Here is a 19,226-nt window from a genome sequence, read left to right on the forward strand (position 1 = left end):
TGGAAACACACCTGTAGTTTAACAATCTTTTATTTACAGCTAAAATCACGAATGCCGTTTATATGTTGTTGTTGTTTTTTTTTTTTTAAACATCCACATTTTAAGGAACAAACATGTTGACTTTTTATAATGTTCTGCAAGCAAGTAAAGAGGTTCTCTCACTTTTCCTGGTTGATTCTACATTCAGAGTCCCATCTCATAAACGCACAAATGTTAAAGGCTGTGGTAGCTATCCATTAGAGAATAAATTAGAGCCCTAACGTAGGTAAAGATATACTTTTAAACCACTTAATTTTATACACCGACGTTTCGGAGGGCAGGATGGAACCACGACGCGGGCCGGATCTGGCCCCCGGGCCGTATTTTGGGCATCACTAGTCTAAAATATAAAAAAAAAAATTGTGTGTAAAGATCAGCTCAGGCGCGAACTTGCTTTACGAGACACAGGAAAGACCACGGGCTGCAGGCTGTTTCTGAAAAAGACAGCTGGAGGTCACTTACAAAGCCCACGAGATACACATTTGAGGCCGAAAGAAAATCCACTGGCGAGGACAGACGTGGACGGCGAAAAGAAAATGATAATAATCTGCAATGGGTGTGGCAAAATAATCGTAGATCGCAGTTGGGGCTTCGTAGCCACGGGAAATACTGCATAGCTCATTAATCTTCGGACTCGATGACAAGCCTTATCATTAGTCAAATAAAACATCTCCTTCATTATGCTTTAGATGTTGTTTTTTTTTTTTTTTTGTCTACGCATTATCTATCACATCATATGATAGCCTTATACTTAGGTCCTCGCACGCCGGTGCATAGGGCGGCAGTCTCATAGGCGACATCCACAGCCTCTTTCCGGCTGGTGTTCACGGATTTTTGCGTTAAACCTTGGTAAACATGTTACATCTTGCCTAAGGATACATCCTGCGACATTTAGTAACCGTTTCAGGGGACGATATAGACTTAGCATATATCAGGGTCGGCCTTAGCTATTAGAAAACTAGGCAGCCGCCTAAGGCCTCCAGTTATCTAAGGCCGGCCCTGTATATATATATAAGAATGCATTTTGGCTGCAAAATTACCACAAGCTTTCTCGCCAATATGGCAAATGGATTCATTGTACTCCGTATGGTCGCCTTCACAGAAATAGTCATCTGACTGTGGAACTGGGCTTTTACAAAACCTTAAAACAAAATATAATAATATCCTTTAACAAAAACAAAACAACAATGATTAATTTAAGGGGCAGAACTCAGTCCTTAAAACTAAATCCAACAGTGATGTACAAGTTACTTGCCTTATTCGATATAGAAAATATTACCAATAATTAAGTAAATTAAGTATTTGTCTTTATCGATTCATGCTTTGTTAGGTACAATAAATAATTATTTAAAGTATCAACTTGATCGGAGAATGCGTGAGGGAGAAATAGCGTTAACAATTATTTAAGAGGACTAAACCCAACACATTTATCGATATCTCTGAATACTTAACTATTAGTTTCCCTTAATGCTATTAGCAGGATAAGAAATTACCAGTAGTTGTTAATTGTCTAATTGGTTATTTGTTTAAATTATTAATTAAAATCTAGTTTATTTCAATGAATAAATGCGAAGTTTTAACTTGATCCGAGAATGGGTGTGGGGGAAGAAACGTGTACACTTTTTTACCAGACAGTCAGACAGACAGATATAAGTTTTGTAAAAAAGGAGAGTTCAGCAATGATAGCCTCCATGTAAATATCTTATCCTATCTTATATAATACAGACGCTACTTCAAAAAAAAAGAAGATGATTACGTCCTACGCGTCATGCATTTAGTCATGCATATTAACCAATGACTTAAATTCTGCCAAGTCACTGGTTTTCCTGGCTGGCTCAGGCAACCCATTCCATGCTCTAATAACACTAGAGAAGAAGGAGTACTTCTACAAATTTGTCCTATCATATGGGACGAGGAATGTGCTTTTATCTTTGTGTCTTTCTGAGTATTTTATTAAATTTTGTTTTTGTATTTGAAGATTATGGTTCAGTGTTTTATGTATAGTTGCTACTTTACTTTTGAGTCTTCTGTCATGAAGGCTTTCTAAATTTAGTGATTTTTATGTTCTTATTTGATTTATAGAAATTTCTTTTAATAAATCCTAATGCTTTGTGTTTATTATAGTTTCATCAATACGTGGATTCCATGACAGTTTTTCATTTATTATATTACAATACATACAATCTTAGATTTAATCTTTATATAACTATTTAATTATTCACCTTAATCTTTATTAATCAGCCAAGAAACTCTAGCAAATGTAAAGTTACGGATTAATAGTTATGACTAGACTGACACATAAAGTTACGGATTAACAGTTATGACTAGATTGACACATAAAGTTACGGATTAACAGTTATGGCTAGATTATCTCCACTTAGTTTAGTACATTTTCTATATAAAAACCAAATAATTTAATTACGAATAATTTAGTATTTTACTAGTGGATTTTATGATTAATTGATTGTATGCAAAGTTTGATGATTATTTCATGTGCAGTAAAGTAAGGCTCCACTTTCAGACCTTGTGATATATGGATAATGTAAAGTTCATCTGTTTCTCTGGCCCACGGTTAACGAGGGTGTCATGTGGCCGTCTTTAATTTTGAGTTTGAGTTTGAGTTTTGAGTTTAGGCACATCGGCACAATTTACGTCATGTCGTGCCCGTAATCCTTTAAGGATCACTCTCCTTTTATAATAACAAGGGCTAAATTCTATACAGTTAAATCATTAAAAACAAGGTCTATTCACAGTTAAAATAGTAATGTCAGGTACCCATTAGAGCTGGGTGGACTCAGATTCGGCCTTATTATCCCGAAAGTAAGAATCCCAGTCCTTACCAGGACTCGAACCCGGGACCCCAGATTCGAAAACCAAACGCTTTCTCACTCAGACACCGCGCCACACTACAGGTGGTCTGAAATTCGATAGCAAAAATCCAAGCATACAAGAAAGACAGACATTGAGTTGGTTTAAACGCTGTGATAAGAATATTCTTACCGTCGTCTCATGAGTCTAGTATCAGTACAGTTCAAACTGCAGGTCCATTCTGTCCATTCACTCCAGTTTCCATTGACTGATTGAGAACAAAGAAAAATATAACAATTAAATTTAAAAAAAACACTTTTAAAAAAAGCAAAAGCTTATAATGAAGTAGAAAAGCTTCTAGTATTTTAAAACAATGGAGGCGCGGTGGCTAAGCAGTATCAGGTCAAGGGTTTCCGCGCTGCCTTTTCAAAATCATTTTCCTTTTAAGGGTTACTGGAGTCTGATTAAGATCTAGGAGCCCCAACTTGTTAGCTCCTAAGCTAACCAAGTGCTTAGAATCTATTGTTAGTTTACACATTTTATCTATACATGGCATATATCCCCTTATCTTAGTAGATCCTACTGTCTCTATACTAAAATTTATTAATTTCGATTAATTGATTAACTAAGTAGTTGTTTGTGTGTGTGTGTTTCCTGTGTTGTCATCGACAAGAAATAATTTTGAAATATTTTAAGTTGATCCGACAATAGAAAGTGAGAGACATAACGCTTACAAGGCAACTGTTTCACTATTTATTACTTCACTATCTAGAGTGTTTCACTATTGTTCTCACAATCTAAAATTTTTTTTTATTATATAGAAGATAGTTCAGAACTAAGAAATAGCTAAAGACAATGAAGAAAAATATTTTTTCAAAGCTTTAATCAACGCTGTGCATCTGTCTGGTAAAATGTTTTGTTCACGTTATTTCTTCCACGCCCATTCTCTTTCAACAAATATTCATTGGCATAGACAGGACATGAATCAAGTAAAACATAGTAAACAATTCATCAATTAATTACTGGTAGGTAATGAACTATTTCGTGTGATACTAACAAGGGAAATTAATCCTTCAAGATTCACTTATACAATTGGCGACCCCTTTTTACAATCCACCACTCTGCCGCGACCCCCCCCCACACACACACATACAGCAATAGAAGAGTAGACAATTTTCGATGGTCTTAGGCGACCCCTGGCAAATCGTCATTGGACCCCGCCAAGGGGGTCGCGATCCACAGGTTTAGAACCCCTGACTTATATGGTTAAATGTGTAAAGTTAGGTCCTCTTAGATGGAAGGCGCTGGCCTGCTTTAACACATCTCTCCAGTCTGATAAATCCTGTGCTTTTAGCTGTTGTAGATCTGCCTCCACGTCATCAAGCCACCGTGCTCGTGGTCAGCCTTGGTGCGGTACGTGTCCACCAATACAAAACGATATGAGACCGAAATAACCAAAAAGAGGCATAAGGCCTCCCCCCCCCCCCAAAAAAAAATTGTCTTTAAAAAAATGCTTACCTTTTATTTCTGCCTTTTTTAAGTCTTCATCAATAAATCCATCGTTGTCATTATCTAGAAAATTAATAAAAAGGAAAAAAAAAATTAAAAGAAGAATTTAATTCATAAGACCCGAATCGGTGTTGAAGATGCAATTTAAGCCCGCGCTTCAGAACTCACCTGTAGACAGTTCGAAAAATCTCTCGACAGAAACATTAATATATGTCAGTTCGTAAACAACAGTTTGGTCATTGGCAAAAATTGGTTTTATTTCTTATCTACACCATCGTGGGGGGCGCGGTGGCCGAGTGTTTAAGCACTAGGCTTCCAAACCCGGGGTCCTGGGTTCGAATCTCGGTCAAGATTTTGAATTTTTAGGGCGCCCTTGAGTCCATCCAGCTCTAATGGGTGCCTGACCTTAGTTGGGGAAAAGTAAAGGCGGTTGGTCGTTGTGCTGGCCACATGACACCTTGCTCTTTAACCGTTGGTCAGAGAAACAGACGAACTTAACATCATCTGCCCTATTGATGTCAAGGTCTAAAAGTAAAAAAAAACAAACTTTTACTTTTACTAACACCATCAGTGTTTCCCAAACTGTGTTCCGTGGAACCCTAGTGTTTTGCGAGGCCTGAATACGTGTTCCATTAACTAATGAAATAATTAACTAGTAGGCCAACACGGGAATTGGTTTCTTCATAAAATAAGCAAGGTGTTCCGCTAAATATTCAGAACGCGCGAGATGTTCCGTTAACCCTTAAAACGCGTGTGGTAGATTAGCCTCTAAACATCAGAATTGTTATTCCATTTACTATATACTCATAGTGAAACAGCTCAGCACTTTAAGGGTTAAGGAAGACGTTTACGAAACGCTTGGCTACAACTTGCTTTGATCTAGTTATTTACATTAAAATAGGATGAGGGAGTCGGAGTGGGAGAGGGTGACTCAAAGAGTTGAAGAAAAAAGGAAAATACTGAGATAAGGATTGATAGACAATTAGAGAGAGGGAGAGAAGGATAAGATTAGAGGGATTGGTGAAATAATCTTATAAATGGATATCATTAGGGGCAGTAACATCTGAGACCCAAGGAGGGACCATTATTCAAGACAGGTGCAGAAGACGGAAAGAAAACTTTCAAGACCGTCTGCGGAAGGCGGCTTTGTCTGCACTAAATGCAGGAACATATGCGGGTCGCAGCTGGGTTTGTGTAGTCATGCAAAGCACTGCGCGTAAACCTTAATCCTCGGAATCAAAGACATTGCCATAATTATTGGGGGGTGGGGTCAGGGGTCAGTAACTATATTTGTTACATGTGTATAACCAATAAAAAGTTATTGACCAACGAAACGAAATAAGTACCTTTATCGTCATCTTCCTCCTCGTCCGTAACACCGTCACAATCATTGTCCACCAGGTCGCCTTTGGATGTGTTGGTATGGACACAGGGCTAGGGTCATCATAGGTCCAGTCATGTGAACAGTTTGGAAATTTAACATACAAAGAAGGACAATTAAATAGTGTTATGATACAATGAATGCTTAATAGCTAGTCCAAACAGCTGCTTCGCAGTAACCCTATATAACTCTCCAAAACCTTCTTCGTCTATTCTGTTAGGGCTATATATTGCCTAGTCTTTTTCCCAACAATTTTCTCCCTGGGCCGTTCTTTGGCATAGGCAAAATTAGCACTGCCTAGGGTCTCCAATTGGATAGGGCCTAGCAAGGACTCAAAAAATAAAATTTAGAGAAAAATATTGAGAAACTCTGACAAACATAGCGCTGCATAGCAGAACTCTATTATAACTCGTCTACTAGCCTAGCTCTAAGTCTGGCTGCCTGGTCGTGCGGTTTGCGCGCAGGACTGTCGTTTGGATTTATCAATGGTCCCGGGTTCAAACCCTGCCCACTCCCATCCCCCGTCGTCCTGCGGTAGGTTTGGACTGGGAAGTAAACTATCTTCAACTCTGAAGTAAAATCCGAGACATGTAAAACATTTCACATACAAACATTTTTACAATGATTCAAGATACCACACCGAAACGCCACGGGAAGAGCGCTTTATAAATGTATTTCATTTGTTGATTCAACTCTTTCTCTCCTAACTGACGATACCAGCGTTGATTCCACCAGAATGTGGTAAATAATTAAGGAGAGAAAGAGTTAAATATAGATGAAGGAGGGATTCAATTCATTGCGTAATTTTATTTTTCGGTCTTTTGTATTTTTCTATTTCATTCGGGGACACCTAGTTCATTTCGCCTAGGGCTTCTAAATTACCTGCTTTTGCCTAATCTCTACCGCAAAACTGTTGTCAACAGTTGATTTGTAAAAAATAACAATTTGCTACAAGATATAGGAAACCAAAAAACACCTTTACAGAATGATCGAGAACAAAATAAAGTTAGGGTGTCAGTAAAGGAGGAAGGGGCAATTGTATCTACATCTTTCGCTCTCCCCCCCTTCCTGGATTTGCCAATGCTACTTATACCAACACTTCAGTGAAGTAAAGTTTCTTTCCCTTGTTTGAAATACAAAACAAAATAATTTATTACCAATATTTAATGAACTATTTTTTTTTAATTGATTTTGTTTTTTCGTGTACAAGAAATAATTGTGTGAAATTTTCAGCTTGATCCGAAATTGCGTGGCGGAGAAATGACGCGTACAAACGTTTTGGCCAGACAGACAGACACACAGAGTAAGCCGATATAAGCTTTGTAAAAGTATTTCTACTTGCACAGATTTAGTATATCTATGTTAATCTTTACTACAATTGCATGACTGATCCAAACTGATTGATACAATTGGGCCAACAATTGCGCTTTGTTTTTTTATGTTTTTTTTTTAAATAAATTTAAATTAATTTTATGTTTACGTACGCCGCGATATCCCATATGAATTTTCGTTTTAGTGTTATATATTTATATTTATATTTATAGCTTTTATATAGCGCTACTTTCATGCTTATAGCATGCTCAGAGCTCTTTGGTCCAATCTCATTTGTGGACCAGTGGGAGGGGGGGAGGGGGTATCTAGGAGTTGGTGCCTTTATATATATTTATATTTATAGCTTTTTTATAGCGCAACTTTCATGCTTAAAGCATGCTCAGAGTGCTTTGGTCCATTCTCATTTGTGGACCAGTTGGGGGGGGGGGGAAGGGAGTATCTAGGAGTTGGTGCCTTGAGGCGCTCAGTAAACATAGCTCTGCCCGTGTCGGGTGTCAAACCTCGAGCCCCCTTCTAGGTAGCCAATCCTCTCGGCCACGCTTCCTAGTGTTGCTAAAAGGGATCGTATATAATATTTCACGTTCGGTTATCCTGCTGACGGCCGACCCGATGTAATCGATACCGTTCTACGTTATGTAACAGTGTTATGGTAAACTTACTAATGGTTTTTAAAATAATCGGATCTACTTTTACGTACGAATACCTCATTCACAGGGGCATTAAGAAATCCCACGTGATGCATGTAGGCGTAGCCCATGTCGATGCCGTAGGCGTAGCAGCCGAAGGTGAAGTCCGTTACGGCCGTCACGATGTGCACCCCGGGAGGGACATGACGGTTAAGCACGCACCACTCCTCCAGGTTGGCTACCCTCCTGCCGTGTTGACTAAAGACAATGTTTAGTGTAAACAAAATCGCAAATTAGTTTAAATTCTAAGCATTGAAATTTTATTGACAAAACAAGCAGATTGCCAAAAAAAAATACTTAAAAAAAACACAAAGCTTATATTAAGTGTATCAATTGCTAAGCAAGTAATTATAAGTGCTTATTTTAAGTATAGCAATTAGTTTGGATCAGTCCTGTAATTGAATATGTAATAGATCTAGACAATCAAAATAAATATGTGTGATTAGAATTTTTTTTTCCAATTGTTTTAGTTTAGTTTCATGCTTTTAGCGTTTTAAATATGCTATTATCCTATCACTTGTCTCGACCAGTTGGAAAGGGGTAGGGCGAGAAAGAACGGGGTATCTAGGTGATCGCTTTTTAAATGTATTTTTTTAAAAAGGGAACGACCTGAATTCCACCTTTTGCAGCCAACGCAGTAGCCAATCTACTATCGAAAAGTCTATGAACATGGAAGACTGTAGGGTTAGTAATCTATTGTTTCTATTCCATGTTTGTGTTCACTAGGCCTAAGCCTCAGACGACAATCTATGAAGGGGACTAATTCAGCTTATACCACCACTTCAGTCGAGTACAATTTGTTTCCCTTGTCTGAGATACCAAACAAAACAATTTATTTTCAATATTTAATTCCCTGATTGGTTAATTTTTTTTTAAATTGATTCTTGTGTTGTCAGGTAAAAGAAAAAGAATGTGTAGAATTTCAGCTTGATCCGAGATTGAGTGTCAAAGAGATGGCGTGTACAACCTTTTGGCCAGACAGACAGACAGACAGACAGAGTTAGTCTAAGCTATGTAATGATAAAAAAATAAGAGTTTTACTATATAGTTTTTTAAACATTGTTTGGTTGCGAAATGGTTCACACACAAGATAAAGGATAGCCTGATCCGTGCCGGATTTGCGTTAGTGGAGGCCCCGAGTCAGGATTTTATTGTGGAGGCCCCTACACTTTTCAAAAGCTTCCATAAGGATCCACTTATAAATTATGGGTTAGATAAAAATAAATTATGGCTTTTATATGGCGCTACTTTCATGCTTATAGCATGCCCAGAGCGCTTTGGTCAAATCTCAATTGTGGACCAGTTGGGGGGGGGGGTGATCTAAGAGGGTTTTTTTTCCGTGCTGACTTTGGGCGCTCAGTAAACATAATTTTCGAGTCGGGTTTCTAAACTCGAGTCCCCTTTATAGGTAGCCAAGCCAACCCAAGTTCAAGCATACTTGGCCTCTCGACCACGCTTCCCACAATTAGATAAACTAATAATTAAGAGCATGACATCTATTAGATGAAAGAAATAGATTTTTATCTTATCTTATATAATACAAACGTCACTTCAAAAGAGAAGATAATTACGTCCTACATCTGGTAAGTCATACATGTAAACCAATGACTTAAATTCTGCAACCCATTCCATGCTCTAATAGCACCAGGGAAGAAGGAGAATTTGTACAAAAGTAAGGATTTTTGGTATTTATTCTAGTTCTACAATAATTAATATGTACAAAGTATTATATTTAATATTCATTTTTTAGTTTTCAAAAAGGTGTACATTTTCTGTGTTTGTAGAAGTTTAGCCCCTTGGTAGGCGCACTACCCCAAATCCGGAGCTGCACTTATATATTCCCTGCATGCTACACACTCCTTAACCACGAAAGTGTCGCCAGCCGACTTAAGATTTCAAAGGTTTGCAAAAACAATATTACAAATATAGAATATAGTTTCTGACACGTTGTAATTAGAATATATTTTTATCTCTTTTGTGGCGGCCCCTCTCTTGAGGATTCCCTAGGGCTGTAGCCCAGCCTGTACTCTCTTAAATCCGGCCCTGAGTATGATTATAGATCTTATGTTTTTAGATGCTAGGGCAGTAGAAATTGATTTCGATATTACAAATTGTTCATGTATATCAGTGAACTAAATAGACATAGATTGTATGTTACCTTTTGTGGGTTGTAACTTATTTACAAGTTATTTACTTATTTAATTAGTAGTATGAAAAACTTCAAAAATAAGTGCACTAGCTATAGACTCACTGCAACATGTTCAATGTCCACTTTCTAAATCCTACTTACTATGACTTAGATCCTGGAGCCTTAAACGCATATGGAATATTTAAAAAAAAAAGGAAAATGAGTTTGAATGTACAAGTACTCTCTTTCTTCTAAAATATGAGGTACTTTTAGATATCATTTTTATTGGTATTACATTGTCATTAAAGATTTCGAAAAAAAGTGCGAGGGGCCTGCATAAAAAAAAAGAAAAACCTGCCTCTGGGCCTCCGCTGACGTAGATCCGACCCTGTCACCAAGCACAGAATACAGACTTACACATTTCTGATTGGCTCAAAGTCAAGTCTCAAATCCATGGATTTGTCTCTCATGACGACCAGCGCTACATAGTTCACTGGAGTTATAGAACCAAACAAGGGAGACCTGAAACAGGTTGGTTAACATGGTATTGTTACGAATCTCACTATCCAGGCTCTCTGCACACTGCACCATACACCACCAACTTAAAGAACTTGACAACTCAGGGCTCCAAAGTAACGTAACACTTTAATAGTTGAATAAATTAACAGCCAATACTGTACAATTGGCAACACGTACACTGTACAAATATCTCTCCGATAGCACCGTTCCGCCGTATCAACTCTTGCACTGGCCTCTCCGTCTCGTTCCGGGCTTGCACTGGGTTCAACAGTTCAGGACTGACTTCACACACTAGGCTCGTTGTGTCGGACTCGATCGCAGACCAAGATCAAGACGCCAGTCGTCTCAACTGTACTTGACAGTACTCCGCACTGAACTGTCGTAATGCTCCGTACAGAACCACACCGCTGAACTGTGCTGTAGTCGACCGGACTGTAGTGAACCGGGCTCTAAATCGTCTTGACTGCGTCACCTCCGCTCTTATATAGGGTCCCTACTGGCCTTCTCGAACCGGACAGAACGCCGCTCGACGTTTCTAGGTGGTCAGATGACTACAAATCTCGTGACGCCCCTGAGCTCTGTTGACGACGGCGATCCTTCCCGTACCGTCCTGTTGATACTCGACTCGGCTGACCGTCGTAGCTCGTCACGGTTGACCGCTCGTCTAGCGCTGGCCTGGGGCGATTTGCGTCGAATGACTACACTCACACCACTACCCCCATCTGTGCCACCACCAGGTTAATAACAGTATAAACTGTTATAGTGTCACTTATAATTGCATTACAAACAACAATGTTTAAAGATACAACTCCATTTTATTAACGTCAGCAAGATGAAGAACAAGAAATACTTTTAAAAAAATTAAAAAAAGCTTATACTACCAGTGGCGTAGCTAGGGTGGGGGAGGTGTGGGGAGAGTTAGGAAATCCCCCCCCCGGGCCTCCACTTCAAGGGGGCCCCCAAATGAGTTTTTTTTTTTACATTAAAAATTAAATATTACGGAAAATGAAAAACTTACAAGGTCAATCCCCCCCCCGGGCCACCAAATGATGGGAAGTTCCAAGCTACGCCCCTATATACTACGTGTAGTAGTATCAATGAGTTTGGATCAGTCATGTAATTAAATTTGTAACAGATCTAGACTAATAATAATAAATCTGTGGATTAGAAAGATTTTTAACCTTTTTTAGCGCTATTTCGTGCCTTTCGCTTTCTCAATACACTAAGTTCCTATCACTTGTCTCAATACGATAAGTTCCTATCACTTGTTTCAATACGCTAAGTTCCTATCACTTGTCTCAATACGCTAAGTTCCTATCACTTGTCTCAATACGCTAAGTTCCTATCACTTGTCTCAATACGCTAAGTTCCTATCACTTGTCTCAATACGCTAAGTTCCTATCACTTGTCTCAATACGCTAAGTTCCTATCACTTGTTTCAATACGCTAAGTTCCTATCACTTGTCTCAATACGCTAAGTTCCTATCACTTGTCTCAATACGCTAAGTTCCTATCACTTGTCTCAATACGCTAAGTTCCTATCACTTGTCTCAATACGCTAAGTTCCTATCACTTGTCTCAATACGCTAAGTTCCTATCACTTGCCTGGACCAGTCGGAAAGTGACGAAGGAAAAAAAAAAGGGGGGGGGGTACATGGGTACACGACCTGAAATCGAACTCATTACTTAAGCTCGCAAAGCTGACACTCTAGCACCCTGCGAGAGAAGTGCTTATGCAAATAGAAGATTTTATAGTTAACTATTGTTAGCTTAAAACTTGAAAGCGCCAACCTACGAAGAGCGCTAATTCCGCTTTTACCATTACATCTGTCAAGTACGATTTCTTTTCCTTGTTCGAAATGCTAAACATTATATTCTATCACCAATAGTTAATTGACTGATATTTTTGTTTTAAAATTGATTCTTATGTTGTCAAATTGCAGCTTGATCCGCTGTCTACGTGTAGACATTCTTTACCAGACAGAGAAACAAACAAAAATTGATATAAGCTTTGTAAAAAAAACAACTATCACAAGACTGGCCAACATACTATTATCATAATTCATCGTGAACTTTAGGACGTCCTTTATTCAACCCATCTCTAATGGTTGCTAACATTGATGGGAAAGTAAAGGAGCGTGGTCATACACCTTCCATAACAGTCGGCCGTAAAAACTGATGAGCTTTAATCATCTGAGCCTTATAGAAAGGAAAGGTCTAATGAGGGTTCCTATACCTTTTTATAAAGCTTATATCCACTCAATTTAAGTCTGGCAAAATAAATGTGTCACGTTGTTTCTCCAACACCCAATCTCGGATCAAGCTGAAATTTGCACTATTATTTCTTCTACCTGACAACACAAGAATCAATTTTTCTTTAAAATCATTTAGTTATTCAACTATTGGTAATGGATTATTTTGTTTGGTATCTTGAACAAGGGAAAGAAATCGTACTTGACAGACGTGGTGGTATCAGTTGAATTAGAGTCCTTAGTGAATATTTTAAGTATTTAAAAAAAAATCGATGATGTAAACATTCCCCAAGATACTCCCCCCTTCTTCTTCCCTCCCCCTTTCCCAACTGGTCCAGGCAAGTGTTGGGAACATAGCATTCAGAAATCTAAAAGCTAAACCAAAACGATTTGTAAAAATATTTCTAATCGCTCAGATTTATTATGTGACAATCACATTGTACACAATTGCATGACTGATTTAAAATTAATTGATGCAATTACTCTTAATATTGGCCTATTTTTTTTTTAATTATTTTTTTTAAAGTGTTTTTCTTGTTTGTATTTAAATGCTGAGGGGTGAATGTGGTCGAAGTGACGGTGGGTGGGGCGTAGACCTACTTACATCCAGGCGTACGAGTCGTAGAACAGCTCCATGGGGACCAGAACGGACATGGTGACGTCACCCATCTCCATGGTGTTGCCCGTGCTCTCGAAGCACGCAGACGGCTGAAGGTAGATGACCATGATCCCTTTGTTGCTGGTGAAGTAGCTGGGACTACCGGTACTGTAGACCTGAGGAAGTGATGGGTAACAAGAGATGAAGGTTTGTCAGGAAAGGAATCGCTGTTGTTAAAAAAAGTTTTCCATTGTCATGTCTCCAGTTTGATATCGTTACAACGATGGTTGTGCCTGCACTAGATTCGGCAAAATATGTAGGTCGCAGCTTGGGCCACTGGAAACATACACTAAAGGCGTCTATCTTTGGACTCGAGGACATGACTTATTATTAGTTTGTTACCGTAGCTAATAAAAGCTCTTCAATGAAATACTCACTCGATAGAACGGTAGATTAGTATTACTGATCTTAAATTAAGGCGCGGTGGCTGAGCGGTAAAGCGCATGGCTTCCGAACCGGGGACCGGGGTTCAAATCATGGTGAAGACAGGGATTTTTAATTTCGGTATCTTCGAGCACCTCTGAGTCCACCCAACTCTTATGGGTACCTGACATTAGTTAGTAAAGGCGGTTGGTCGTTGTGCTGGCCACATGACACCCTTGTTAACCGTAGGCCACAGAAACAGATGCCCTTTACATCATCTGCCCTATAGACCACAAGGTCTGAAAGAGGAACGTTACTTTCACTTTACTTAAATTAAGGCCTAGAGTATTTTTGGTTAGATCATAACTTTCAAAATTAAAAACTAGTTATAGAAAAAATAAATAAATAAGGGAGATATAACCGTTCTGAGTCATTAGCTTTCTCACTTTGTCTGTCTGTCTGTCTGGTTAAAAGTTTGTATACGTTATTTCTCCTACACCCAGTCTCAAATAATTTATTAATTATTGTCCGTATTGAAATTTGTCTTACAATTGTGCATTACACCAAATAGAAAATATTATAACTGTAAGAAACCAAAGTGTACATTCACAGCAGACTCACTCATAATTTACATCTAGCTTGAATTTTGCACAATTATTTCTTTTACCTAACAACACGAGAATCTATACAAAATATTAACAAATTGTGTTAATTAACTATTGGTTATTAATTATTTAGTTTGATACCTAGAACTATTGATAGAAATTGTACTTGACTGAAGTGGTGGTATTAAACTGAATTAGTTCCCTTTAGGTCGCCGATTTAAAGTAAATTTAAAACAAAAAAAAAATACATGAATATACAATCTTCTGTAGTCATTAGCACCTCTCCAGTAGAGTGGTTAGTATGTCAGCTTGAGAAGGCGTGAGACATGAGTTCAAATTCAGGTCATCCCCCCTCCTTTTCTATGCTTTAAAAACCGATTACTGTGAAATTCAACCAGATATCTCTTTCTCTCCCCCCCCTCCAATTTTCCCAAGTGGTCCAGATAAGTGATAGGATCATAGCGTACTGAGAAAGGTAAAAGCATGATATTGCCTAAGCAAAAACAATTGATAAAAATGTTTTTAATCGAACAGATTAATTGTTGTTAGTCTAAGTCTATTAACAATTTAATTGCATGTCTGATCCAAACTAATGGATACATTTACACTTAATACTAGTGGTTTTTTTTTAAGTATATCTTAGGTTTGTATTTTTATTTTCTATTTACTTATACAAAGCCATTACGCATAATGCAATATATATGCATAGTTTATGAGCCATTACGCATTGTGCAATATGTATGCATAGTTTATGAGCCATTACGCATTATGCAATATGTATGCATAGTTTATGAGCCATTACGTATAATGCAATATGTATGCATAGTTTATGAGCCATTATGCATAATGCAATACTATGCATAGTTTATGAGCCATTATGCATAATGCAATACTATGCATAGTTTATGAGCCATTATGCATAATGCAATACTATGCATAGTTTATGAGCCATTATGCATAATGCAATACTATGCATAGTTTATGAGCCATTACGCATAATGCAATATGTATGCATAGTTTATGAGCCATTATGCATAATGCAATACTATGCATAGTTTATGAGCCATTATGCATAATGCAATACTATGCATAGTTTATGAGTCATTACGCATAATGCAATATGTATGCATAGTTTATGAGCCATTACGCATAATGCAATATGTATGCATAGTTTATGAGCCATTCTGCATAATGCAATACTATGCATAGTTTATGAGCCATTATGCATAATGCAATATGTGTGCATAGTTTATGAGTTATTACGTATAATGCAATATGTGTGCATAGTTTATGAGCCATTATGCATAATGCAATATGTATGCATAGTTTATGAGCCATTATGCATAATGCAATATGTATGCATAGTTTATGAGCTATTATGCATAATGCAATACTATGCATAGTTTATGAGCCATTATGCATAATGCAATATGTATGCATAGTTTATGAGCCATTATGCATAATGCAATATGTGTGCATAGTTTATGAGCCATTATGCATAATGCAATATGTATGCATAGTGTATGAGCCATTATGCATAATGCAATATGTATGCATAGTTTATGAGCCATTATGCATAATGCAATATGTATGCATAGTTTATGAGCCATTACGCATTGTGCAATATGTGTGCATAGTTTATGAGCCATTACGCATAATGCAATATGTACTATGCATAGTTTAGTATTTGATTCATATCTTCTCTGCTATCGCTTTTTTCATCCCCATGTTATAAAAAGTCAGTTTTAAATTGTTTCACTTGGACCCGCTATTCTAATACAAAAGACAACTGAAACAAAAGACAGCGTGTACTTACTGTGGTGTAGTCGCCTGCTTGGGCTAGGTACCTGGTGAACGAACTGTTAAAATTGATCGTAGTGTCGTTCTCACCTGCTACTACCACAATGAGGCCGTTGGTCTTTCGATCTAATATGATAAGGTCGATAAATCGCTTACCGTACATATTGAACGGTATCAACATTTCTATAAGGGAAAAAAAAGTATAATAGAACATCTATCTATCCATCTTATCTATCTATCTATCTATCTATCTATCTATCTATCTATCTATCTATCTATCTATCTATCTATCTATCTATCTATCTATCTATCTAATCTATCTAATCTATCTATCTATCTTATTTATGTATCTATCTATCTATCTATCTATCTATCTATCTATCTATCTATATCTATCTATATCAGTGATTCCCAAAGTGGTCTATATAGACCCCCAGGGGTCTACGAAGACTTCCAAGGGGCTATGAAAGTGTAAAAACAAATTGGGGGTCTATGAGATGTCCACGGGGTTCTATGATAATAGATTTCATTGAAGCAGGTCATGACTTTAATTTTCACATCACATTAATGTAATTCTTCACACTAATATATCATTTGTACCTTAGTTAATCCTTTAAATATTTATCCTACTATCCAAATGAAAAATTGTTGTATTTATTTTCAATACTTATTTCAATCACTTCATTTTGTCTACATGTAAGTAATGTTTAGCAAAAAGAAATGTAAACTGTATAGCGTTGATTACTTAAAATTGTTCATTCCTTCCTTATCAAACATGCCAATTGCCTTTTTTATGCCGATATGAAACTAATTACGCTGGAGGATCATCTGAGACAATGTCACTATGATAAAAAGATTTGAAAAACGTTCAAACATTCAAAGATAAAGTTCAGAATAGACCCACAAAATATGTTTTCGACATCGTATAGAGAAGAGGATGGTATGTGGGCGTCTTACAATATCTGTTTACTTATATCAAAATAGGGTGGTAGTGGTTAAGCGCTTGGCATCCTAACCTGGGGTCCTGGGTTCGAATCTTGGTGAATTTTGAATGTCAGGATTTTTAGGGCTCCCCTGGGTCCACCCGTGACCTCCGTGTCGAAGGTGCCGGTCCATCCAACTCTAATGGGTACCTGACTTAAGTTAGGAAAAGTAAAGGTGGTTGGTCGTTATGCTGGCCACGTGACACCCTGCTCGTTAACCGTTGGCCAAAGAAACAGATGACCTTAACATCATCACACGGTCTGAAAAGGGAACTTGACTTTTTATGACCAAATACGTAAAACACTAAAAGTAAAACATTTGATATTACCAGCCGTTGTAGTTGTAAAAACTGTTTTACATAATGCTACATCTGATATTATTAAAAGAATTGCTTTAAGCAACTCTACTGTTCAAGGACACGTTGGTGGCATGAGTTATAAAATTAAAATCTTATTATCTAATTCTTTGCAAACGACATATATACAGTTTGGGATCAGCAGTGTCACAGGCTCTGACAGGGTGTAGTGAAGTGTGCTGCAAACTGCATTAGGGTCGCTGGCTCCTTATTTTTACTCAGGATTGACCAATAAAACATTTCCCATGTTTGAGTGCAAGGCAGGAGAGTTTTTGAATTCTGCTAGGTAGCCAGCCAAGGCTAATGAGCCCTTCCTGCTTACTGGCTTCTCCCCTTCTCCTGGTAGTGATAACATCTTCGCAGACTCACTATTTGGCGCCACACATGAAAGATTAAGAAATACACGAAAAACTGCTCTTTGAGAAAAGGCAAATTAATTAATTAATTAATATTGAATGTTTGAAGCACTACTTCATAGAACAACAAATTCCTATTTGAAACATAACATCCGAACCAACGGATGATAAATCTGCAAAAAGACATTTCCAGTGTGTTTGGTGATTCCAGCAATACATATTTATTTTTATATTAATTGGTTTCAAAAAACAATCTCTATAACTTAGTATGTAGCTTTAAATTACTTTTCACTTTTCAACTCACTACAGATAGAAATTAGTTTAACATAAATGTTGATGAATTTGAACAAATGTGCAAATTAAGCAGGGGGATACCGAAAACCAGAAAATATGGCAAGGGGTCTACAAGACAAAAAAGTTTGGGAACCACTGATCTATATCTATCTATCTATCTATCTATCTATCTATCTATCTATCTATCTATCTATCTATCTATCTTATCTTTCTATCTAGATGTCTGTGTGTAGTCGATCAATAAACTCTTAATATTGGGTATATTCTATTTATGTGAATGTTTCTGTTGTGTTGTCTGTATATGAGAAAACAGTCCTTGTAATCACATAAATTTCCATAAGGATCAATAAAGCAGTCTTAGTGTTAAAAACTCCCAGGACTCTAGTTATACAGAGCTGGCACCATTTCTTTGACACACTTTGAAGAAAATAATTTTATTCCCATTGTATGTAGGTTGTTACCAAATTTAATGCGTAAATTTCTAAAATACACCAGAACAACTTTGAGATAACAAACATCAAAAGATGCACTACTCAAAAACTAAGGAATGTCTACTGTAGATGAAACCGCTGTAAAATTGATCAGACTGTGATTTATCTCAACCTTTCCCCTCTCTTCCAGGAAAGAAGGAGCCATACTTATTTTTAAGACATATCTTTATAAAATGCAGACGTCACTTTATAAAAAAAGATGATGATCACGCCCTACGGATGTCCATAGATCAATCTAGTCATGACTCAATCACGGATTTAAACTCTGCCAAGTCATATGTCTTCCTGGCTCATTCAGGCAACCCATTCGATCCTCTAATAGCGATACGGAAGAAGAAGTATTTGTACAAATAGATAATTACGGCAAGAGTAAAGATTTTAACTCTTTCTCTCCTAATTGACGATGCCAACGTTGATTTCATTCCCATTATACTAAATTGGTTTTTGGATTTATAAACTTGAATTTGATTTGTGTAAAAAGAGCAAGCATTCTCCTATAATTCAATACCAAATAAAACATTTTCTGATTACAAACAAAAAAGTTATAGAAGTTTAACCGTAACAAGATAGTGAAATACAAAAGGGTAAAACGAATAATACTATCGGAACAAGAAAAATAATTACGGAGAGAAAGAGTTAATATTGAGTCTAAAAATACAAGACATC

At 37.3% G+C, this 19,226-nt stretch overlaps 1 protein-coding gene across 1 annotated transcript in view; it reads right to left on the reverse strand.

Annotated features, from left to right (window-relative positions):
* The window catches only part of LOC129924060 (uncharacterized), a 40,717-nt gene that overhangs the window by 10,990 nt on the left and 10,501 nt on the right, over positions 1-19,226 (reverse strand). The window contains exons 8-15 of the mRNA XM_056017810.1: positions 16,097-16,263; positions 13,259-13,428; positions 10,301-10,405; positions 7,773-7,953; positions 5,703-5,790; positions 4,366-4,419; positions 3,040-3,115; positions 1,080-1,180 (exon numbers count right to left, since the gene is read on the reverse strand). Of these exons, the coding sequence (XP_055873785.1) occupies positions 1,080-1,180; positions 3,040-3,115; positions 4,366-4,419; positions 5,703-5,790; positions 7,773-7,953; positions 10,301-10,405; positions 13,259-13,428; positions 16,097-16,263 (942 nt within the window). The remainder of the gene's footprint in view (positions 1-1,079; positions 1,181-3,039; positions 3,116-4,365; positions 4,420-5,702; positions 5,791-7,772; positions 7,954-10,300; positions 10,406-13,258; positions 13,429-16,096; positions 16,264-19,226) is intronic.

This window comes from Biomphalaria glabrata, chromosome 18, assembly GCF_947242115.1.
Source record: "Biomphalaria glabrata chromosome 18, xgBioGlab47.1, whole genome shotgun sequence".
NCBI classification, from domain to species: Eukaryota; Metazoa; Mollusca; class Gastropoda; family Planorbidae; genus Biomphalaria; species Biomphalaria glabrata.